Source organism: Poromitra crassiceps, assembly GCF_964638095.1.
Source record: "Poromitra crassiceps genome assembly, chromosome: 2".
Taxonomy (NCBI): Eukaryota; Metazoa; Chordata; class Actinopteri; order Beryciformes; family Melamphaidae; genus Poromitra; species Poromitra crassiceps.
The window spans coordinates 19,932,002-19,957,274 of NC_139624.1; the positions used below are offsets into that span (position 1 = coordinate 19,932,002).

At 43.8% G+C, this 25,273-nt stretch overlaps 2 protein-coding genes across 2 annotated transcripts in view; one reads left to right on the forward strand and one right to left on the reverse strand.

Moving 5' to 3' along the window:
• xpot (exportin, tRNA (nuclear export receptor for tRNAs)) overlaps positions 1 to 15,300 on the reverse strand; it is a 32,524-nt gene extending 17,224 nt beyond the window's left edge. The window contains exons 1-7 of the mRNA XM_083658132.1: positions 15,192 to 15,300; positions 12,398 to 12,480; positions 7,885 to 7,941; positions 7,301 to 7,370; positions 6,374 to 6,592; positions 4,578 to 4,762; positions 646 to 814 (exon numbers count right to left, since the gene is read on the reverse strand). Coding sequence (XP_083514258.1) covers positions 646 to 814; positions 4,578 to 4,762; positions 6,374 to 6,592; positions 7,301 to 7,370; positions 7,885 to 7,941; positions 12,398 to 12,480; positions 15,192 to 15,251 — 843 coding nt within the window. The 5' untranslated portion in view covers positions 15,252 to 15,300. The remainder of the gene's footprint in view (positions 1 to 645; positions 815 to 4,577; positions 4,763 to 6,373; positions 6,593 to 7,300; positions 7,371 to 7,884; positions 7,942 to 12,397; positions 12,481 to 15,191) is intronic.
• Positions 15,301 to 18,555: 3,255 nt separating this feature from the next.
• rpl18a (ribosomal protein L18a) lies at positions 18,556 to 25,064 on the forward strand. The gene is made up of 5 exons (XM_083654850.1): positions 18,556 to 18,621; positions 19,783 to 19,962; positions 21,562 to 21,691; positions 22,864 to 22,973; positions 24,913 to 25,064. Exons 1-5 carry the CDS (start codon positions 18,604 to 18,606, stop codon positions 25,003 to 25,005), a joined length of 531 nt encoding a protein of 176 aa, XP_083510976.1. The 5' UTR covers positions 18,556 to 18,603; the 3' UTR covers positions 25,006 to 25,064.
• The last annotated feature ends 209 nt before the right edge of the window (positions 25,065 to 25,273 follow it).

Consider the following 25,273-nt stretch of genomic DNA (forward strand, 5'->3'; position numbering starts at 1 on the left):
CTATAGATGAAGAGGAGTTCGTTGGTTTTGAGTGACAATGAAGGAGAGAGGAGAGTGGTTGACGAAGCCACCCTGAACCTGTTCGTTTCCGACACTGAAGATGAGGACTTTGGTGGTTTCAGTACGCAGGAAGAAGAGGAAGACGAGCATTAGTGACTTGACTTCTCTGGTTACAGGTTTGCTGCACATATAGCCTATTGTTGTGTGATTTTGTCTGGGGATTAGTGACCTGACTTTTGTTTTGTTTTGTTGAAATGTTAATAAATGGGAGCTTCCCCAAACAGCCATCGCTTTCCCGACATTCCTCTCTGTGCACGAACCCTTTCATATGGTAATTAAACATCAAAACACCCGCGGCTTATAGACCGGTGCGGCTTATAGAAGAAAAAAATAGTCAATTTTGGTCCCGCGGCTTATACACCGGTGCGTCTTATAGTCCGGAATTTACGGTACTTAACTTAACTAACTTAACCTAACTAACTATCTGGTGTGCACAACATTGTCGGACTAAACTCCGGCTGACACCATTTCACAAAATTGGCCCCCGGGCAAAGCACGTTGAGTATCCCTGCTATACATGAATCACATCTAGCAAAAGCTCATGAATGAAGTGAGGATCCAGCAGTGTGAAGTAATATACAGTACCTGTTCCACGTTGAAGAAACCAGCAGACTGCAGCACTTGGCACAGAGACTCCACCAGCTTGGTTTTATCCACGGGGTCCATGCCCTTGTTGACTATTTCAAACAGGCAATCGCAGGCCTCCTCTCTCAGCTCCTCCACAGACATCTGACTGAGCAGCAGGTTCACAAACCTGCCCACACAGGACAAAACCATCCACTGATGACTTCTACACAAATATGAATGAAACACAAAATGCATTATGAACTTGATGACTGTTCTGCATCGTGTGACTTTAGCATTCTGCAGCCTTTCAAGTTTGGGAATTCAAGCTGCATTATTGGGCAAATTGCCAGGCCCAAACGGCTGCAAGGGGCAACGGTTTGAATTTTAATTATACCCAGAAATCTTGTAAGGCGAGTAGGCGACGTCAGCTGACTGCACACACACTGCACTTGGCTGTGTATACTTGATTTGCCATTAGGGGTGGGAATCACCAGATGCCCACGATACGATACTGAAACGATACTTGAGTCACGATACGATAGTATTGCGATACTGCGATATTTTCGATATTGCGATATATCGATATTGCGATATATTGAATATTGCAATATTTCGAAATATTGCGATTTCTCACTTTTTCAACTGCAAATGATGTCCCCAAAGGAAAACTTTGTCAACATCTGGTTTATATAAGAACAATTTTTCAGTCTGTACATCTGACTTCAACCATTTTATTGCAGCAACATTGTCAAGTAGACAGACCAACAACTTTCATAAAGTCATGTCATAGTTGCATGCACCTGACAAACTGAACTGTTTGTTACAGTCTACTTACAGTCCACCTTAACTGGATGTGTGTGTGGACTACTGTACTTATGTAGTTTTTGCAACTTCACTTCACTTACACAAAACATTTTGTGCAGCCCATTCAGTAACTGAGGAATTTGTAAATGACTGTTATGACAAAACTGTTACTGTTAAAACAAAATGAAAATATGCTACCGTTTGTTTACTGCTGGCCTTGGAACTAAAGTTTATAGTAGCCCGGTGGCATGGCATGGCCTGCAAAAAAAAAGAAGAAAAAAGAAAAAGAAAAGAAATATCGATACAATATCGTCAGGCAAAATATCGCGATACTGTGGTGTATCGATTTTTTCCCCCACCCCTATTTGCCATGGTGTTGTCTAGTCAATTCGAGTTACTCTAAGATCCTCCCTATAAGCCTGATCTATAAATCAGCACTTCTCCCACTCCTTTTCCCACTCAGGGCCCACTTGAAAATCTAAAAAGTTTTTGCGGCCCACCTCCGACCCCATAAAAAATACGGAAGCCAAATAATACGTTCTCAGAAGACTTTTTATTTTCCACCATCACTAACACAGCATCTGAAACACAACATACCATTTTCAAAAGTCTGTCTTTGTTACACTTCTGTTCTACAGCATACAAATGTGTGAAAATTTAAATCAATAGGGCTGCACGATTATGGTCAAAATGATAATCATGATTATTTTGATCAATATTGAGATCGCGATTAATTAACTCGATTACGTTTTGACTTTGGGAACATCATGCATTTCTTGAACTAAAAAAATACTTTTAACACCGGACACCAAGGAAGGTTTAAAAATAAATTGCGCACCACTGTGTGTTTGAGCTGAAGCTACACGCACCACAGTGTGTTTGAGCTGAAGCTACACGCACCACAGTGTGTTTGAGCTGAAGCTACACGCACCACAGTGTGTTTGAGCTGAAGCTACACGCACCACAGTGTGTTTGAGCTGAAGCTACACGCACCACAGTGTGTTTGAGCTGAAGCTACACGCACCACAGTGTGTTTGAGCTGAAGCTACACGCACCACAGTGTGTTTGAGCTGAAGCTACACGCACCACAGTGTGTTTGAGCTGAAGCTACACGCACCACAGTGTGTTTGAGCTGAAGCTACACGCACCACAGTGTGTTTGAGCTGAAGCTACACGCACCACAGTGTGTTTGAGCTGAAGCTACATGCACCACAGTGTTTGAGCTGAAGCTACATGCACCACAGTGTGTTTGAGCTGAAGCTACATGCACCACAGTGTGTTTGAGCTGAAGCTACATGCACCACAGTGTGTTTGAGCTGAAGCTACACGCACCACAGTGTGTTTGAGCTGAAGCTACATGCACCACAGTGTTTGAGCTGAAGCTACACGCACCACAGTGTGTTTGAGCTGAAGCTACATGCACCACAGTGTGTTTGAGCTGAAGCTACATGCACCACAGTGTGTTTGAGCTGAAGCTACACACACCACAGTGTGTTTGAGCTGAAGCTACACGCACCACAGTGTTTGAGCTGAAGCTACATGCACCACAGTGTTTGAGCTGAAGCTACATGCACCACAGTGTGTTTGAGCTGAAGCTACATGCACCACAGTGTGTTTGAGCTGAAGCTACACGCACCACAGTGTGTTTGAGCTGAAGCTACATGCACCACAGTGTGTTTGAGCTGAAGCTACATGCACCACAGTGTGCTTGAGCTGAAGCTACACGCACCACAGTGTGTTTGAGCTGAAGCTACACGCACCACAGTGTTTGAGCTGAAGCTACATGCACCACAGCATGTTTGAGCTGAAGCTACATGCACCACAGTGTGCTTGAGCTGAAGCTACATGCACCACAGTGTGTTTGAGCTGAAGCTACACGCACCACAGTGTGTTTGAGCTGAAGCTACATGCACCACAGTGTGCTTGAGCTGAAGCTACATGCACCACAGTGTGTTTGAGCTGAAGCTACATGCACCACAGTGTGTTTGAGCTGAAGCTACATGCACCACAGTGTGCTTGAGCTGAAGCTACATGCACCACAGTGTGTTTGAGCTGAAGCTACATGCACCACAGTGTGTTTGAGCTGAAGCTACATGCACCACAGTGTTTGAGCTGAAGCTACACGCACCACAGTGTTTGAGCTGAAGCTACATGCACCACAGCATGTTTGAGCTGAAGCTACATGCACCACAGTGTGTTTGAGCTGAAGCTACATGCACCACAGCATGTTTGAGCTGAAGCTACATGCACCACAGTGTGTTTGAGCTGAAGCTACACGCACCACAGTGTGCTTGAGCTGAAGCTACACGCACCACAGTGTGTTTGAGCTGAAGCTACATGCACCACAGTGTTTGAGCTGAAGCTACATGCACCACAGCATGTTTGAGCTGAAGCTACATGCACCACAGTGTGTTTGAGCTGAAGCTACATGCACCACAGCATGTTTGAGCTGAAGCTACATGCACCACAGTGTGCTTGAGCTGAAGCTACATGCACCACAGTGTGTTTGAGCTGAAGCTACATGCACCACAGTGTGTTTGAGCTGAAGCTACATGCACCACTGTGTGTTTGAGCTGAAGCTACATGCACCACAGTGTGTTTGAGCTGAAGCTACACGCACCACAGTGTGTTTGAGCTGAAGCTACACGCACCACAGCATGTTTGAGCTGAAGCTACACGCACCACAGTGTGTTTGAGCTGAAGCTACACGCACCACAGTGTGTTTGAGCTGAAGCTACACGCACCACAGTGTGTTTGGGCTTTGGAGGAGGGGCGGAGCGCACCACTGTGAGGGAAAGGGCAGGGGTGTGCTGGATTTACAACACAAGACAAAACCAGAGCAACATTTGCTAAACGGGAATGTGCCACATTTGATCTCGACTTCGATGTTCTTGTTTTCATGATTGTGGGAAGGCAAAATCTTGATCACGATTAATATTCGATTAATTGTGCAGCTCTAATGTTTAAGTCAATGTCCCCTAATTTGAGTCAAATGTTATTGATAGAGGTTTTATGCTGTATAAGTGAATACATGTGGTGGCCATTCAGTTGCTGAATAGGCTGCTGGAAGATGCTGGGGAGAGACTTTCACCCCTGCATTGCACTGTTCAGCGGCTAATGAGACCATTTTGTGTCAAGTCACTGACCGGTCGTTGGCGATGAGGTTGAGGTCGATCCAGGACACATAGGCCCCCACCACCTCCAGACACTGGCAGGTGAGCTCCGGGTGGGACTGCTGGTAGGCCTGCAGGATCTGGAACCAGGACTCCACCAGACTGGGGATGCACTGCTCCCGCATGGTGTCTTTGATCAAGGTGTTCCTGCGGGTCTCCTGAGGGAACGAAGGGTAGAGTCAGTCAACTCTGGAGAAGCTACTTTATTATTTACAAGTTCACTAGTGTACACTACTGAAACAAATCACACCCAGGTGTTGAAGTAAGTAAGGGGTCCAGGTGCGCAGGTCCCACCCTTACCCTCCACCTCCCTCTCTCTGACACTGTGTGCACACGTGTGCGCAGTTCCAGCCGCTCTCTCCATAGCGTGCCAAAGTCTCACCGATGAGGAAATGAATTCATTCTCCATTCATTTCCAGACATTTCTTAAACTGTGCGTGCGTGCGTGCATGTATGTGTGCATGTGTCTGTGTGTGTTTTATCTGCTTTGAAACGCTCTCGGCCTCGATACAAGACGCTGTCTCTCTCCCTCTCTCTATGCCTGTGTCTCTGTCTGTGCAGACCGGGGAGCTGGGGGCGGGGCCTGTGTCTCTGTCTGTGCAGACGGGGGAGCTGGGGGCGGGGCCTGTGTCTCTGTCTGTGCAGACGGGGGAGCTGGGGGCGGGGCCTGTGTCTCTGTCTGTGCAGACGGGGGAGCTGGGGGCGCGGCCTGTGTCTGTCTGTGCAGACGGGGGAGCTGGGGGCGCGGCCTGTGTCTCTGTCTGTGCAGACGGGGGAGCTGGGGGCGCGGCCTGTGTCTCTGTCTGTGCAGACCGGGGAGCTGGGGGCGGGGCCTGTGTCTCTGTCTGTGCAGACCAGGGAGCTGGGGGGCGCGGCCTGTGTCTCTGTCTGTGCAGACGGGGGAGCTGGGGGGCGCGGCCTGTGTCTCTGTCTGTGCAGACGGGGGAGCTGGGGGTGCGGCCTGTGTCTCTGTCTGTGCAGACCGGGGAGCTGGGGGCGGGGCCTGTGTCTCTGTCTGTGCAGACCAGGGAGCTGGGGGCGCGGCCTGTGTCTCTGTCTGTGCAGACGGGGGAGCTGGGGGCGGGGCCTGTGTCTCTGTCTGTGCAGACCAGGGAGCTGGGGGCGCGGCCTGTGTCTCTGTCTGTGCAGACGGGGGAGCTGGGGGCGGGGCCTGTGTCTCTGTCTGTGCAGACGGGGGAGCTGGGGGCGGGGCCTAGGCTAAAATCTTGCCCACACATCTCGTGCTCTAATACACATAGTGACGTATAGAAGCGGCTGCACGACTTAAAAAGAACAGTAAAAAGTGTCATCTAATGCAATGCAATGAATATCAGGGTTTCTACACATTTTCAATTTTTCCAGAACTTGATTTGTTTTGAACATTTTGTCTGGTGTTCAGTATGATTTGGACTCAAAGTCGGTCTACAACAACATAAAAGCTTGATGATTATGTGTGTGTGGGACCTGAACCCCATTTTCCAGGTTTTCCCTGACATTTTTTCAAAATTCCCAAAATATTCAAGACCTGGAAATGATCAAATTCATTTTTAATACTTTTCCAGACTTTCCTGACCTGCGTAGGAATCCTGGAACGTGTGAAATAAGTGCAAAAATACATCCTATCATATCCCTTTAGAATGACCCATTTGTAAAAAAAAACAACAACAAACATGACTTTCCCTGTCTGCAATAAACTACTCCAAATTGCGTGATATTCCAGAAATGCCAGGAGTAGCTGGAGGAGCGTAGAAAGATGAAGCTTTCCTTGCCTCGGGGGAGTGGAGGATATCCCGGTCGACCACCTCGGCATCAATGGCCATGAGTGTTCGCAGGTAGATGTCCACGCCGTGAGGGTTCAGGCCCACCAGCGACAGGATGTCAAAGAAGAACTTGGGCCAGAGGGTCACGTACTCCATGACAAACGTCAAGGCGAACACCTGGGCCGCCTTGTTCCTTATGAAGGGCTTCTCGGGCTGGCCGTTCATCAGCTAGAGGTCCAAGGAGATAGGATGACAATGACATGAACAGGTCTGCAAAAGAGCTACTCTGTTGCAATCAACTTAAAAAGGTGCTGTGTGTCACATTGTTATAATCATCAATGTATCATTGCCAAATGTATTTAGATACCATTAATTACGATAAATTAATGTCTATTCTAATCTATGGACGATTATAGCCTCTCCATCTCACCAGTGGTATCGTGTCTCCAAATTACGACCATATTTCCCATAAACTCTGTTGCTTTCTGTCACTGCGGATCTTTGCTTGTTCGGCCAAATGTTCTCTAAACTGAAGAGATTCAACATGTTCCAAGTGTTGTTGTTTTTTTTCTGAACGGCCATTTCCATAAACTCTCAAAGCGTTAGCTCCATGTGCACAGGAAAACCACACCCTCTTCCTGTTTTGTGCTGAAACGTAATGCAGAAGACGACTTCCATCTACAGCTGACCTGGTGGCTCACAATGCAAAAAGCAGGGTAGAGGCTGGCAATCTTCTCAGTGATTGTCTTGTTTGTTGTTTGTTTACAGTCATTTTACTAAACTCTCAAAATTAATGTTCTCGCGATTTATTGAGGATTAAATGATACACACGGCACCTTTAAGTATGTGCGCACCAAAAAACTCTTCGCTGACAGGCGTGACAGCCAAACGTGAAGACATAAGACTGTAAATTGTATAATGTAAAAACAAAGTTACCTGACACTGGAGCCATTTCATCAGAGTCTCTCTGATGAGCTGCTGCTGAACAGCACTTAGGCCAGCGTGTCTGTAAAACAAGATCAACGTAAACATATTTCTGTTTCTACACAAAATATGAGGTTTGCTGTAGGGCTGTCACTTTTTCCCAAAATAAAGTTCGAACGAACTTTAATTGCCCGCAAAATGTTCGAATGTATTCAAAGTTTTTTGGTTAATTAAAAAAAAAAAAAAAAATTGGCTGCATCCAACTCGAGACAACTTTTCAGACCCTGGAGACAATCTTTCTCAAAAGAGACTAACGCGACAAATCTGGAGACTTTTTCTGACATGGGATTAACATTACCAGCAAGCAGCAGTTGGTTAATTTTGGTTAATTAAAAAAATAATAAAATAATAATAATAATAATAATAATAAAAATAATAATAATAATAGTATAAAAAAAAAAAATCGAACAGGTCAATTATACATTCGAACATGCCCTCCTCCCCCACATTCAAAGTTAAATTCGAATTTCGAATAAAAAGTGACAGCTCTAGTTTGCTGTGAGGGAAAACCATCTCCTTCATAATTTATTGCTTACCTGTACTTAATCTGATGCTCCAGGACTTGGAAGCAAAAGAACTTCACGTGGTCATCGCTAAAATAAACGAAGAAGAACAGTTCCATGATTTCTCAAACACATTTTGAAGCATAGACACAAGTAAATGTACACAGATCAAAGCATTTTATAGCATGTTGCTTTTTTGTAGTTAGGACTGATACAATATAGGTTCTGAGGTATTATCATACTACTTCAACGTTCATTCCAGCAATGTCTGTGTCTGCGTCTTTCAAATATTTCGAGAATGACTTCACACACGAGTGTGTTTCCGGGGACCTGAAGAAGCGCAGTGTCGGATTTGGTGCCATTGGGACACACAACACGTTCAATATTCATAAAATTTCACTAAACCAGCAAACAGCGAGCTGCTCAGCTCTGTGTCTGAGTGCAGCGGGGGCTGTTTGATATAAACACCATCGCATCACAGCGGGGTGGGGCTTCAGGGCTCTGACTGGCTGGGTGGGACAAAGGCAGGCGCCCCGCTCAGTTAAACTGCTCAAGAGAGGAGAAGCGCACAAAACAGAGACGAAGGCAGTAGGGATGGGCGCGAGTACTCGGGTACTCGAGCACTCGTTCATAACGTCAGTAGTCGAGTAACGTTTCTGCTGTTCCGGTACTCGCCCCACTCCCCACCCCTTTAAAAATGATCTAGAAGATCTACGCACGCATCGTCATGTGGATCTGGCAGCATGAACTGCATGGGCGTCAAGTCAGCCAGAATGTACAAGTACATCGTCCGCTTTGTTGCTTTCAAAATAAAACCCTTATTGTAACGTAACCTTATTTATTTTGAGTAATGCGTTACAGCCACAGTTTCACGCCATATAACATCAAAACGAGTATTTTGATACAAGGTTTGCTGCTTCATTCGTTGAAATACCTTTTCTCCTCCAACGTGCATCAATAAGCTATTTACTTTTGTTTAAGTACCGTAAATTCCGGACTATAAGACGCACCGGTCTATAAGCCGCGGGACCAAAATTGACTATTTTTTTCTTCTATAAGCCGCACCGGTCTATAAGCCGCGGGTGTTTTGATGTTTAATTACCATATGAAAGGGTTCGTGCACAGAGAGGAATGTCGGGAAAGAGATGGCTGTTTGGGGAAGCTCCCATTTATTAACATTTCAACAAAACAAAACAAAAGTCAGGTCACTAATCCCCAGACAAAATCACACAACAATAGGCTATATGTGCAGCAAACCTGTAACCAGAGAAGTCAAGTCACTAATCCTCGTCTTCCTCTTCTTCCTGCGTACTGAAACCACCAAAGTCCTCATCTTCAGTGTCGGAAACGAACAGGTTCAGGGTGGCTTCGTCAACCACTCTCCTCTCTCCTTCATTGTCACTCAAAACCAACGAACTCCTCTTCATCACTGTCGGCATCGAACAGCCTCTGAAGCCTCTGACGGCCCTCAGCGCCAGCTGTGGCGGCGTCATCCTCTTCATCCCGCAGCAGTCCAGCGTTTTGGAACCCGTTGGTGATTGTGGATGTTTTCACACTCCTATAATATTCCGTGCTGAGACAGTTCCTCCTGCTGCACCGTCCAACGCCTCACCATTGACTCATCGATGCCCAGGTTACGCGCGGCTGCTCTGTTTCCCTCTTTTAATGCGAGATTGACTGCTTTCAACTTGAAAGCTGCGTCGTGTGAATTTCTGCGTACCTTCCCCATGGTAAGTGAGAGTGTTGCTTCTACTGCTCGTCTTGTTGTGAATATTCCTTGTAGGGATGTTCATTTTGAAAATTTTCCAAAATCGATAATCGGTGAGAATTAACGATCAATTATCGATTATCGATTTTATTAATACTTAGAAAATTTTCAATATTTTCATTTTTTTTTTTTTTTTTTTTTTTTTTTTTTTTTAACAAAATGAATGCCTATGGCAGAAAATACGAAAGACAACGTGTTCTCCTCAATGAACTCTTTATTTCAATGTGTCTCCTCTCCAACACTGCTGTCCCCGGCGCATGCCGGTGTGAATTTCTCATGTTTAAAACAGTTTTGTTGGCACAAAGGCCCGTGCCCAGCCAGAAAACTAGAGACTATATGAAGCTCCACCTCACGTTAGTCGGCTGTGCAATGGAGTGGGGCGAGGAGGAACGAATTCCACCCAAACCTAGTCTAAAAAAAAAAAAATTTTTTTTTTTTTTTTTTTTTTAAATAATTAAAAAATCGATCCAAATGCCACAGGATCGATTCCAATCCTTAACGATCGATTATCGATTTTCGATAATTGATGAACATCCCTAATTCCTTGATCTTCCTTTGTGTGAATTCGCCGAAGTTTGTGATTTTCTCCTGGTAGTCGGGGGAGGGAGTTGATGGCCGAGTGGCCGTTTGCTTACCGTAATTACCATATGTAAGTGGTCACGCACAGAGGGGATTGTCGGGAAAGAGATGGCTGTTTGAGGAAGCTCCCATTTACCGTATTACCGTAACATTTCAACAAAACAACATAACACAACACCACCGTTGTTTATTTTTACAGTGCACACAGTGTCCGCGGTGTGGTGAAAAGAGGGCAAGAGAGGAAATTAAAACAGAAGTGGATTTATAGTTAGAAAGAGTGCTAAAAAAGAGAGATTTTATTTGTATTTTTTTTTTTTTTTCTGAAAAAATCCATAGATAAGACGCACCGTTATATAAGCCGCAGGGGCCAAAAAACGGGAAAAAAGCCGCGGCTTATAGTCCGGAATTTACGGTAACATTATTTTGAAAGTTTTAACCGGAAGTTTTCCAGCTCATCCCGAAAATGGTGGCTGAAGATATGCTCCCGAAGGAGACGCAGACTTCTTCATAGCGCACGCCCGATAAAACTCATTCAAAACTTTGCAGTAACGCTAGTTTACTGACTATACTGTCGTTTCCCATAACGGTAGTCACAAGAAATGTGGAGAAAGAATCACTTTTTGGGAGACAATCGCTTCATGGTGATCACTATTCAGCTGCAGCTGTAACGTTAATCACACTGGTCAGTTTTCACTTTTTGGCAGAACACCGGACCTTGTAATCCGTGGATTTACGTTAGTGTAACAGTGACCATAAAGTAAAATGGATGATACTGGACAATAACCGGACATTGCTGGACAATGGACAGGCTATTGGAAATACATTTGCTTGTTTCACAACTTGTCTGCTCCAAAGCGCTAATGCCATCCATCCAACCATCGGAGATACTGTCTGAGGTAGGCTTTAGAATCTAGATGTCTTAGATGTTCGCTTATGCCTCCCACACACTAGAGGATAAAAGGCCCGATTTAATGCCCGATTCCCCTCGGGGGGGCGTGGCCCGATTCGAGGCTAGTCTCAACCGATTTTTTGTCAAAATAATTGTCAAGTGTCTGGTGTCAATAAATTATTGATTGAATCGGAGCCGGCCCGATCTCGAATCGGGCATATCAAACATGTTTGATATTTACGACGGAACCCGCAATAGCCAATGAGAGCGAGCAGACCGGGACGCGTCGACGGTCATACCCGGATGTTAATGCAGCGCTACGAGTTGTGGCAACAGCAGTGCCATGTAGCTCCTCTCTCCCCGGCCAGCATCCTCACAGCTTAAAACAGGGTGGACAGCGGCGGATGGCTCTCCAAACATGTGCCGAGCGGTTTGTTTGCTTCAAGGGAGTGGATATGCTGTAATATGAGCTCTCAGACAGGACGTTGTTTTAGCTAATTTTCCGAGGGTGTCCGCGCTGCTTGAAGTGGACCCGCCGCTCGGTGCATGTTTGGAGAGCCATCTGCTGTTGTCTGTGTGAAAAAATTGCGGTTTTGTGGGATATAAACAGCCTACAGTCTAGTTGCTGGAATCGCTGTGAGTCGGTACTTCAAACAGCTGGTGTGTGGTCTCGCAGTCTGGCCGAATCGTCTAGTGTGTGCGTTCAGGCGATTTTAATGTTAAAATCTGATGAAATTGTCCTTATGTCTGTGGTCTCTCATGTTTTTAAAATCGGTTAAGATTTGAAAATCCTCTAGTGTGTAGGCAGCATTAGCGTCACCTAATATCACAGTCAGAGGGACTGACTGTGATATTGACAAAAATGCTCCAGGTAGCGCTTTTTCCATGCAAAAATGCAAACGTTATGTGTGAACAGCCCCATACACAGCAGATTACCCCTGCTCAGTCATTACCATAGTAATCACACAGACCCCCCCCCCCCCCCACGCGAGTGCTCGAGCACTCGTTCATAATATAAGGAGAGTACTCGAGTATTTAAATTGCTTAAAATGCCCATCCCTAGAAGGCAGTACAACTAGCCAGTAGGAGCGCAGACACGTTCGACTGGCAGCATAATCAACCAATGGAAGGCCGTAAACCACTTCAACGCTTCAAGCTCTGTTTAGGCTCACTGGTGAAGTTCAAGTTTCTGTCTGGATTTAAATTTTAAACCATACGAGGGCCAAGCAAGAATGGGCACATAAACAAGTGAACAGTGCTCTGTGCGGCAGCGGAGCGAACAGGCACTGCACCAGTGATCTGAAACTCACTTGTAGATCCCTTTAGCCAGGGCCTCTCCACATACTTCCCAAGCATCCTGAGACTCCTTCAGCTGCTCAAAATAGGCCATGGCCTGAGGAGGAGACACAAGGAGGACAACATCATATAATAAAATATGCCATGGCCTGAGGAGGAGACACAAGGAGGACAACATCATATAATAAAACATGCCATGGCCTGAGGACAAGACAAAATAAATGAAGAGAGGATCACAGAAGGAAACATACCAGCTTCATTTCCCTTCAGTTGTTCATGGTCTATAATGTGATCGCTCACAAACATCTCCAAAGAATACTTTATAAATCAGTGTGGTATTTTGAAAAGGCTGGCTCAAAGTTAAAGTGGAGCAAAGTTAGATTCAAAACTGTCAATAACTACTTTGTTCCATAATCCATTGTGAGAGATTGAATCATACATGTACCTTTTTATAATTATGTTTCAATTATACTGCATGTATATCGTGTTGCAAATTTGTGATGTCTGTCTGACGCGAAATGAAAGTACGGTACATTGTTCTCTGTCTAGAACTATCTGAAACGGAAGGCCATGTGTTTCATAACTGCTTTTTCTGATGAACTGTACATTTTAAAGTTTCTGGCATAGCATTGAACTTCCTGTTTCATAAATGTCAGAGTTTAAAGTTGTTTACCAGACGGTCATAGAGACACTGCATGAAATAGGCCACGCCCATCACGGGGGAAAAGCTCCGTTCATTTCCACACACCAGCGTCATTTTCCTTGAATTAAACATAGCTAAAAGCTGTTGTGTGGTGGGCTGCGCACACAACAAATGTAAAAAATCGGCAGTTAAAGTTTTTTTGCACTCCTGAGCAAAACAAGGAAGTCATTGAGAATTGGCGAGAAGAAAAATGTGGATCTAGCTGTCAAGGAAGTAAGTTGGAGTGTTCATCTTCCGTATATACGATCTTTTTGTGCAACACACAACCATGCACGTGACATAGGAGAACGCCAGGATTGGAGGGGGGGTTTCCGTTTTCCCCCGTCTTGGGCGTGGCTTCTGAATGATGACGCGTTACGCAGTGTCTCTATAGGTTCTGCATGTATTTTAATCACTCTGACATGTACCACCTGTTGATAACCCCAAATAAGTTGTGATTTCCATAACATCCATATACTGTATGTTCTCTCTGAAAACCGAATGAGGGAGACAACTCAGAGCTGCAGTACAACGGGCCTTTAATTTCACTACTCTATTACTTACATTTAAGCTGGTCCATAACTAACAAATATAATGTGTGATGTTTAAAATCTTTCATATGGTACACCTGGTTTCCTTCACAATCTGTTACCACATGATACGGCCACTGGTAAATTTAGTGTACATATGATCGACTGTTTTAATCTATATTCAATGCTAGGGCTGTATGATATGAAGAAAAAAATATATCGTTTTTTTTTATTATATTGAGAGATTATATTGCGATTGAAATATGAGTCACGATTTTAGTGGGAATGCTAATTTTTGCATATCATTTTCACTGAAAAAAGCTAGATAGCTAGATAGAAAAATGAAATGTGATTTTTTTACTGGGGTCAGTATAATGTGATTTGCAGCCCGGGGCATCTCTGTAGCACCACAATTCTTCATTTAATACCACCGTATGTTGTGACACATTTGACTTTGATCAAATTGCAGCAGCTCCAGTGATTTGGATATTGCTTGGCCATATTGCAATTTTGACAGAGGCAGACAGTGGGAAGCAATTTAAAAAGTTTACATTTTATTGAAATCAGTGCGTCTTGGTTGATCGGATGTATGCCAGATTTATCAGCGGACCATCATAATTTGGAAAATGTCTTTACTTTGGCTCTGCGAGATGGGCATGTTTGCCAATAATAAGCAAGGCAACATTCAAAAGAGTGGAGTTTGACACAATTTCTTCTCTCCAATATGAAGAGAGAATGGCTTTAACTTAAGTCACAAGTGCCTTATCACTGGCAGAGCTGTTTTGCAGGCGTACAGGCATCTCTGGGTAGAAGCGTGCTTGCGTTCAGTAGAGGTGGGGGGGGGGAATCAATACACCATAGTATCGCAATATTTTTCCTGACGATATTGTATCGATATTTGGACGCCAAGTATCAAAAATAATAATAATAATAATAAATTGCAGGCCATGCCAGGCCACCGGGCATTTGCCCGAAGCGCCCGATGTTGCAGTCCGCGCCTGCATTGAGTCCAGAGAAGCTTAATAATGTAGGCTACGTGTGGGGCAAAAACAAAACAAAACAAAAAAACACTGCATGTTTTACTTCCGGTGAGGTCAAGGAAAAGGTAGGAAAAGGAGTTAGACAATATATCGAAATATCGCAATATTCAATATATCGCAATACTAGCATATCGCAATACTATCGTATCATGACTCAAGTATCGTTTTAGTATCGTATCGTGGGCATCTGGTGATTCCCACCCCTAGCGTTCAGTCACACACCATACATCTTGCGTTGCTTTCAATGACATCAAGCTGGCTCTGGCCTGCGCCCTTTCACACAGTGGTCAACATTTTGGCTGTGCTGGCTGCCTGCTCCAAACACTTGTATGATCAAGTTATGTGTAGAAATTCAGATTTTTTTATATTTTAGAAAACAGAATAGGGGACTAGTCTGGAAACAATTATTTTTCCATACATGGAAAATACTAAAATTATATTGCTAAATTTTCCATCCTGTGTGCAGGAACCCTGTCAGTGACACTGCTGAGTGTAAAGCAACCAATGACAATCTGTGAAGTTGATCATAGAAAGACAGTTGATCATAAAGACTTACCCGCTGCCTGTAACAGGCATCAGCATTGGGGTTGAGCCCTAGCAGGGCCTGCTCATCCATGATTGCAACAACAGACTGGCAGGCCAGTCGTGGGTTAGCTTGTCTCCAATGTAGGTTCACTCCTCTCTGCTACCATCAAGCAGAATCCAAACATCTAGCAAATCAAACATGAGGAAGGGAAGAAATGACATACATGACATATACTGACAGCAGGGTTCCCACACTTTTTCACAGAAAACTTTTCCATGACTATTCAAGGACCCAGAATATAATTTCCATGACCATTCGCAACATTTAAGTACATAAAATGTACATTGTAGCACCTAGCTGCCCTTCACCCCAAAGCCCTTTTCAGACACTAGCACTTGATTTCTAGGATGGAGACTGGAGAAACTTAACTCAGCCTTGTCCTCTTCTCCCCATGCATGCTCGATATCTAGGGTGGAGCTCACTGATGACATCACAATTCACTGATTTGACATCACTGATGTCACAAATCATGACTAACAGCCACCGCCCCCAAATCGTGACTAACACCGCCCGCCCACTTAGGCAAATTTAACTATGATGATGATGATGATGCAGTGATCTCCCAAACATGGGAATACTATGAATATCACAGGATACTAATGAAGCTTCAACATGTGCAGCGCAGGTCTAGATTGTATTAGTAAGAGAAAAAACATATTTTGCATAACGTTAAACATATTTGGGGATTTTATATATATATGCCAGCCATAGCTATGCAGTGATGATGTCATCATCAGTGACCTAATGACCTAATGAGTCTAGTATTGTCTGTTTCAATTTTTGTGCCGGCCACAGCTATGCCAGTGATGTCATCAGTGATGATGTCATCATCAGTGACCAATGACGTGATGTCATCACATCATTCTGTGATGATGTCATCATGGATGATGTCACCAGTGATGTCATCCTTGGGTGAGGCTATTATAAGGTCTGTGATGATGTCATCAGGGATGATGTCATCAGTGATGTCATCCTTGGGTGAGGTTATTATAAGTTCTGTGATGATGTCATCAGGGATGATGTAATCAGTCTGAGGCTATATAAGGCTATTATACCGCAGGGCGGGCGAGGCCTACTATACTATCCTACTATACTGGCACAATTACAGTGTGGCGCGTGGGATTGCTAGTTTTTAATAATAGCCAAAAACAGTGTAAATTCCAAAACTTTTCCTAAACACACTTAATTCCAAACCTTTTCCAGGCCTGGAAAAAAAAATCTAATTCCATAACTTTTGCATGAATTTCATGACCGTGGGAAGTGGGAACCCGGTGACAGAGTGTTAATACTACTAAGTAAGGAGTGGACTGCAATAAACAAACTGCATTTATCACTTTAATGATATTGTTCAGAGGGCCAACACATTCACACAAGATCCTGTTGAGACTAATGATAATAGCATGATGACATCTGGAAAATATGGCTAGGTAACGTTAATGGCCTACTGTAGTGTAGTGTACTGTAGTGGTTGGAGTGTGTATACAGGTGAGATGATACAAAAAACAACGGTAACAGCACTGCTTTGATCAGATGAATACTTTGTGCCTCAAATATGCAGAACTAACAATGGTGTTTGTTGTGGGAGGGCCAGGTACAGCTGGCCTCAGTGGAAATGACAGATGCAGTTAGCTTTCAGTCAATCTCCACATGATGCAACATAGCGTCAATAATTTAGCCACGATGCCCGATCCATAACTATTTATAGCTTAACTTCTGTCACACTTCGGACGAAATACGTCAGCTCTTTCGTAACAGGCAATGTGTTAAACAAAAATAAAGACGTGACGGTGTGTACGGTGAAACATTCTAACCAGGCCACTCCTCAAAAAAGTTGACACTGCAATGCTACTTAGCTGTATAGCAAAATAGCTGACTGCTGCTAACTCGCTGGCAAGCTAACATTTAGCCAACTAGCTTATATGAGCTGCATTGCTGAGGTAACTAATCCCGTTACTATGCTCATTAACAAAGCCCAATAATCGCCGACAAGCATAGGCTTTTGACTTACGGTGATACTTACAGTCTAGTAAAAGTAACTGTTTAAGTTAAAAGACGTCATTGTAGTTTATTATTGATTATTATGGGTCCTCCATACCCCGGCTGCTTAAACTCGCGCATCATCGGCACGCTTGCCTCCCTCAATCACACATCGTTGTAAAAAAAATCTCAGAAGCTGCGCCTTTTCCCTGATAATATAAACACAGAAACACACAGACACATTCTCAAAAGCTCACCTTAATAAACAACTCAATCACATGTTTCGCTCTCGTCAACTCATCGCAGAGCCCGCTGTGAATTCTCCACAAAACAGTTGTATGTCGTTTGGAGGGATCCACACTGATCCGAACCACACGTCGGTGCGGCGTGTCCACTCAGTGGAAGTATCCGGGTCGCAACCACCGGAAGTGATTCACATTTTGGAGAAGAAAAACATATCTATGAAGAAAAATACGTCATGCATTTTATTTATGATAGGATGATACATTGTGTCTCTTTTGTGGTAAACACTCGTCAAAAACAATTTGTGAGACATGGAAAATGTCCCGTAATTATTAACATTTGTTTGCTTTTCTTGTTAACTCAGTCTGAACACCCTATTGGCATACCCTGATATTCTTACCCTAACATTAACCAATCATCACTTCTCATGCCGAAACCCAACCCAATCACAGGCAGAATAGGGCGGGTCTTAACAAGAAAAGGAGTGGGATCCACCCTCTTGGCTGAACATTTACATTGGAATAGGAACGTTGTGTTATATTATGGTGTTATGTTATAATAGCATATTATAAGTAGGTCGTTTGAATGTCAACGCGTTTTGGTTTTAAAGCTCTTAATTAGGCCAACCATAGTACTCAGAGCCGTATAATTAGTCTGGGCACCTTCCACCCCGCTTTTTGTCATGGGGGCGTAAACCCCGGACCCAGAATTAACACCGGATGGCAATGCGCCTAACAACGTCTTTGTTGCCGTTAGCTTGACGCGGTGATGTTACCTAAACTAGAGTCTGATCAAAACAAAGCTAGCGTTACATAAAACAAAACGTTTATGCAATATGGCATCTCCGCCACCACCGCCTGACACACCGGTCAAAACGGTGAAAGAGGATTATGATACTTGGGTCAAATTGTCAAGTTAACGTGAAAGTTGACGAGCTAGAAACGCTGCCATCCGGTCTAGGGCGGGCTCTAGGCGGGAACCAGTAGGGTGACAAAATCAATTGTGGGCGGGAGCCAGGCTCTTTCTCGCCGAGAAGAGCCTGGTGACGCGAGGTTACCGTATAATAGTAATAAGCTCTTTGACCCCGCCTCCTCTGTACTTGACGTGTCGATTCTCCGCCCTTCTACTTCCTCTTTTACTGTGGCAGTCTGCGAGAGGCACCATGAAGGCGTCTGGCACAGTACGTAAAACTCATTATTTATCACTGCGCCGATGGAAGACGGGCAATTTAAGCATATCTGATGACATAAACTTCTGTTACTTTGTTTCATGCATTCATGTAGCGTCTAAATGTGTTCTGGACTGATGATTTTGAGCCTCTGCCATCCCGATGCTTTGCGGCTACAACATGGCGTCTACTTTACCATGTGGACGACAGTAGCTAGCCTGGACACGGTGTGGCAGTAGATGGTAGTTGTAGACTGACACGCCGTGAGTCGCAATAACGGTCCCCTCTGGAAAACAAAAACAAAACCCAAACGTTTTTCTCCTATGCCTTAAATTGTCCATTCAATGACGCTGTATGGTTAGCGCGTTAGGCGTTTAGCTATCAAATAAGCTAGCGTTAGCTGCCGGTGTTGTGCGAAAATGTGTTGGAAGTTACTTTTGGCCGTGTGTTCTTTACAATAGAGTAGAAATAACCAGTATCTAACTTTTTCCTGGCATTTCAAATGATTGGCCAACGCTGTTAAAACCATTTCACGGTTTTGTAATATTGAATCAAAATAGCGTTAGCTTGACGTTACTTCGCTGCCACACAATGCACGGAGAACACACTTGGCTATTGATTGACATGCCCAGGCATGAGAACTAAGTCATCTTTAGGTGGCAGCCGCCGTTTTGATCCCAAAATATGGCATTCAATGAATGATTTCTGAGTCTGCCCTGGTATCTGACTCATTTTTCACTCGCAATGAGTTTGTGTCCTTGCATGAATGTACCTACTATGTAGCCTTGTCATGTATCCAGTGCATTTCCCACGTTATGTAGCCTACAGTGGACAGCACACATTAGACACAAAGGGAGACACCATGATGGAAATAACATTTTTAGTTAACACCAATTCTTCCACATCGCCAGTACTCCCAGACTGAACACGTTCCTTGATGACCACAGTTGCCTACTGACTGACTTTGCATGCACCCAAACCCAATGGTCACATCAAATAAATGGTGTGACCTTGTCTGGTGTGCTAATAGAAATCGAACCTTGTCGCCTTTCTCTGATGCTGCAGTGCCTTTGAAAGTGAATCCAAGGTTCAACAAGTGACTCTCGTCACTCTGAACGTACATGCTCTTTGCTATTGCACATTGTTTTTGACGTGCCTCTTGTTTCTGTACAGCTTAGGGAGTACAAAGTAGTTGGGCGTCTGCTGCCCTCTGCCAAGAACCCTGCTCCTCCTCTGTATCGTATGAGGATCTTCGCCCCCAACCATGTAGTGGCCAAGTCCCGCTTCTGGTACTTTGTGTCCCAGCTGAGGAAGATGAAGAAGGCCTCTGGAGAGACCGTCTACTGTGGCCTGGTGAGTGTCTGTGCAGGGACGTGTGAAGAGGACATGGCACTGTCACTCATGCGCTCCTCTGCTTCTAAATATGCACATCCTAGACCTAAAGTGTAATCGGTGCTTCGTCGCTCGACACTTTTGAAATTGTCTCAACAGATATGACAACATAAAAAAAAAGTGTCTCAACACTTTCCTTTGGTGTCGCCTACCTGGAGGATTTTGTTATTTCACGGACACCGCTATATTTCACATTTCTCACAAACCGGAACACTAATCTACCTGACAGGAGAAGTGATTTGTGTATGTATGTTTACCAGCATCCGGTGAAAAAAAAATATCCTTCAGCTTTGAGTGACTGTCACGAGTTCCTGTGACAGCGTGTCGAGCCCGGACAAAGCTGCTCGTTGCACCACTTTGAGGCACCAGGCTGGAGCTGTTTTATGGATCTTTTTCCTGAAGGGAGAATGTTGCTTGTCTCTGCTTGCTGGTTTTGGTGGACAGTAAAGGTCCTTACACATCAAGAGCGATGCGAATATACGGCACGAAATTGCGATGCGAGTTTTGACCCACCTGTCAATCACAGCCACAGATGTGTACACGTCGGAGGCGACTTTCTGAAAAAGCGACTGTGGTTCGAAAAAATAAACACCGCAATAACGCTCAGCGAAACTTCGCCGTTGGTATGCACGGTTGCATTGACTGATATAGGTTCGGAAAATATTATTGACGTACGAAATAATCGCACGAAAAAAAACGCTGTGTAAGGACCTTAACTGTTGCTTCTGGGCAACTCTAGAATAGAGATGTAACGATATGAATATTTCACATCACGATTATCGTGACCAAAATTATCACCGTGATTGTATTATCACGGTATTCGTAAAAAATAGCTGAAAATGTTCAAAAAGTACAGAGACTCACTGAAAACATTTTTTCAATGTTTTATATTGAAAACTCAGACCCAAAAAGGATTGATACACTCACTGAAATCATTTCTCCAAGAGAAATCTGGGAGAAGGTTGCCAAATTTGGTTGATGATGGACAGTATTTACCATGTTTTTCAAAGCACTGTAATCACGGTACCACGGTAATCACAGTACCACGGTTTTAACGATAATGAAAATTTGAAAAGGTACGGTTATCATTAAAAACCGGTTATCGTTACATCCCTACTCTGGAAGTGTAGAAGTGCAGCAGCATTTCAAAAAGGTGGCCAAGAGGTCCATCTCTCACAGATTGATGTGATATCACGTCAATGGTGAGGAATGAGTTCAAGAACTTTGATGAGCTATTTTCATTTATTTTTGGTTTTTCGATGTGCTTTTAAATTCAAATCCTTCAAGTGGTCAAATGTGGCTCTCTGTTGAATAATATTCAGTCACCTTTTTTATTTCTCTGATGTCATAATTCTGATATAGTCATCATAACGAAATCAGCCAAATACTGTAATATGGTTTGATAAATGATGGTGAGAAAGCTCATCTTAACAGATTTTAGATGCCACGAGAAAGCTTGATCTCAAGTCTTTGAGACGTGAATTTGCACCTGTGGAATATTGTGTTTTGCCTGTAATCACTTCCTTATAACTAATGGAAGACGTCCGTTGCCCTCCTCAGGTTCATGAGAAGACCCCGCTGAAGGTGAAGAACTTTGGCATCTGGCTGCGTTACGACTCCCGTAGCGGCACCCACAACATGTACAGAGAGTACAGGGACCTGACCACCTCTGGAGCTGTCACCCAGTGCTGTGAGTATCCCTGCAGGACACATCCACCACAATGGGAGGTTTTCTAATAGATATAGGAGAAGAATAAGAATAGAGCAAATGGAAGGTTGAAAAACAGACCATCTCAGTCCTCCACCATATTATGTGTAGAGATGTATCCTAAAGAATGGGGAACTTTTTTATGCAATTCCTTTCCATTGAATGGAGGATTCATAGTAGAACTGAATATGTGCAATTGTACAATCAAGTTTGTGTAAAATTGCCAATATGTCGTGTTTGTTCATGTTACCGATAGAGTCCAATCACCCCATCCCCCAAACAACTCGGAACATTCATGTGACATCTCTAAGCCCCATTCATTTCCTCCATAGATAGACATTTTGAAAAATCCTTATATAACGAGTTTTAAGGCTGGAACCAAGCCAACCTGTGACCTATTGAATCCTGAGCGACCATAAAACATTTCAGTTGGAGCAAAAACAAAAAATAACGAGGGAAAATGAATAAAAAATGCTAAAATGGGTTGCCAAATAATATACTCGGGTGGCCATTAATATACCTGGGCGGCCCACCGAAGTAAAGTCTGTGTGTGTGGGATTTTGAAAGGACATAGGGTCTGCCTGGAAAAATATACTCGCAAGAGTGAACAACATCGACCACCCACTCAATCCACACTTCACACTACTGCCATCAGGCCGCAGATGCAGGTCACTGAAATGGAGAAGAGCACATTTTGGTAAAGCGTGCTTTGGTCAATTAAACTGCCCCGCTGACATTGTATAGATCCAGACTTTACATCTGTTATAATGGTACTGGTAGGGGGGGGGGGGGGGGGGTGGTGTATGTTATGGTGTATGTCATGCCTTATGTTCTTGGAAGATGTATGATGTGACCACCTATGTTCCTGAAACATGTACTACTGACTGTGAAACAAATGTCCTATGGGACAAATAAAGCTATCTATCTCTATCATCTATCTACACACAGCTGTGTATCGGGCAGGTGAACTGGGACCAGTGCCGTTCTGTTAGGAGAGAATATCAGGCTCAACCTCATCCAAGAGTGACACTGTCATGTGTCAGACATACTATATATATACAGTTAAACTTGTCGATAATTACTTTAGTGTCAAGGTTGAGCTAGTTGATTTTGCACACTAATCAATGTTTTGTTTTGTTGTTATCTTACCTCAGATCGGGATATGGGAGCCCGCCATCGTGCCCGCGCCCACTCCATCCAGATCATGAAAGTGCAGGTCATTGCTGCCAACAAGTGTCGCAGACCTGCCATCAAGCAGTTCCACGTAAGTGTCTACCCAGTAGGGCATTCACAGACTAGTCGACTAGTCGACTAGTAAAACCACTAGTCGACACTGTGCTTAGTAGTCGACTAGTCGTTTTAGCAAAAAAAAAAAATTTTTTTTTTTTTTAATCTTTAAGAAAGAACATACATGGACTATCATATCCCATATCCCCCACAAAGAACATCAAAACAAAACAAAACAAGAAAACTGCATAAGATACACAATAATCCAAGAACAAACAAGACTATTGGACAAACAACCAAACAAAAACAATGCATTCAAAGTAAATACATAGATCTTGCCCTGTTGGCAGCTAGGAAATGCATAGCTTTAAATTGGAAACCATCCAATCCCCCAGCTGTAGTTCACTGGTGGAATGAACTCTCAAGCTACCATACGTTGGATAACATTTACTACAAGAGCAAAGGCAGATTCTTAGACATCCCCAAAATATGGCAACCACATACAGAGTTTGACTTTAAGAACTTTTTACCCCAGTGTCATTAGGCTTATCAGGATAGGAGCTGAATGCATTGTTTTTGTTTGGTTGTTTGTCTTGTTGTTTGTTCTTGGATTATTGTGTATCTTATGCAGTTTTCTTGTTTTGTTTTGTTGTGTTTTGATGTTCTTTGTGGGGGATATGGGATATGATAGTCCATGTATTGTATGTCGTGTAAATACCTCATGTTCTTTCTTAAAGATTAAAAAAAAAAAAAAATTTTTTTTTTTTTTTTTTTTTAATTAAAAATAAATTAAAAACGGTTAGTCGACTAGTCGACTACCTTTAGGGACGACTAGTCGACTAGTAAAATTCACTAGTCGTGAATGCCCTACTACCCAGTACCCACACTTACCCTCACTCTACCCACACTTACCCTCACTCTACCCACACTTACCCTCACTCTACCCACACTTACCCACACTCTACCCAGTACCCACACTCTACCCACACTTACCCTCACTTACCCACACTCTACCCAGTACCCACACTCTACCCACACTCTACCCACACTTACCCTCACTCTACCCACACTTACCCTCACTCTACCCACACTTACCCACACTCTACCCAGTACCCACACTCTACCCACACTTACCCTCACTCTACCCACACTTACCCTCACTCTACCCACACTTACCCACACTCTACCCAGTACCCACACTTACCCTCACTCTACCCACACTCTACCCAGTACCCACACTCTACCCACACTTACCCACACTCTACCCACACTTACCCTCAGTCTACCCACACTTCTCAGTCTACCCTCACTTACCCTCAGTCTACCCACACATGGAGTGAGCATTGGTGTTGCCTACAGCCGTGTCTAATGAAAGCTGGTTGAAGGCAGACATTGTTTCCCAGTCAGTGCAGTTTGATTGGATTGTTCTGTTTGTTGTAACTGAGCGGGTCTCTCTCTGGACTGCCACTGCATTTGTCAGCTCCAGTTTAAAAACCCGCAAGACAAAAGCCAGATTCCTCTTCCAGATTTTGAGCTTCCCGTCTTCAAACCTGGCGGTTTTGAAACTGGCGACAAGCAACGTCGTTTTTTGCAGATCTGACATTAGTTTTGAATGTCTACAATGCAGTGTTTCCCACAGAATCCAAATGCATTGGTGTGTGTGTGGGGGTACTTTGAGTACTTTGTGTCAAAGATAACATAACGATATAAACAGTGCTGCACTGTTGTTTTTTGCCTGCTCTCATTAATCATTAAAATAGTGGTTGTGCTAGCAATTTCCACATAGCTTAGGTATTAAACTTAACTGACACATTCTACATTTGGTCATCACACAACAGGTAGGTTTTAAGTGCAGTACTGTGAAAAATATATTGTGGTGCACCACCACAACGTGTGTATGTGTGGGAACCACTGCTCTGTTTGAAACGTGTTCTCTGCAATGAAACTGAACATTTTCTACCTGATTCTTCTTACAGGACTCCAAGATCAAGTTCCCTCTGCCCCACAGGGTCCTGCGTCGCCAGCACAAACCCCGCTTCACCACCAAGAGACCAAACACCTTCTTCTAGGAATTGTCTTGTTCTTCATATTGTGCGGGAAAATAAAACTTTGATGGTAGAAAAGCTCATTTGGACTTGTGAGTTGACTGTGAATCCTTGGGTGTAACAGAAACAAATGTTACTTGGTACGAGCAGCGTGTTCTGTCATGTTTCTGGCTTGTGTACTCAGTGATGTACCAGTCCACTATAATATGGGAAGAATCAATTCAATGTGGAGACGATGCTCATTTGTAGGGATGCAGGATAGAGTAGAGCAGTGGTTCTCAACTGGTGTAGC

Coding starts and splice junctions, on each gene's coding strand:
- rpl18a (XM_083654850.1), top strand. Junction 19,963..21,561: donor AGACCGTCTACTGTGGCCTG/GTGAGTGTCTGT, acceptor TGCCCTCCTCAG/GTTCATGAGAAGACCCCGCT. Junction 21,692..22,863: donor TGGAGCTGTCACCCAGTGCT/GTGAGTATCCCT, acceptor ATCTTACCTCAG/ATCGGGATATGGGAGCCCGC.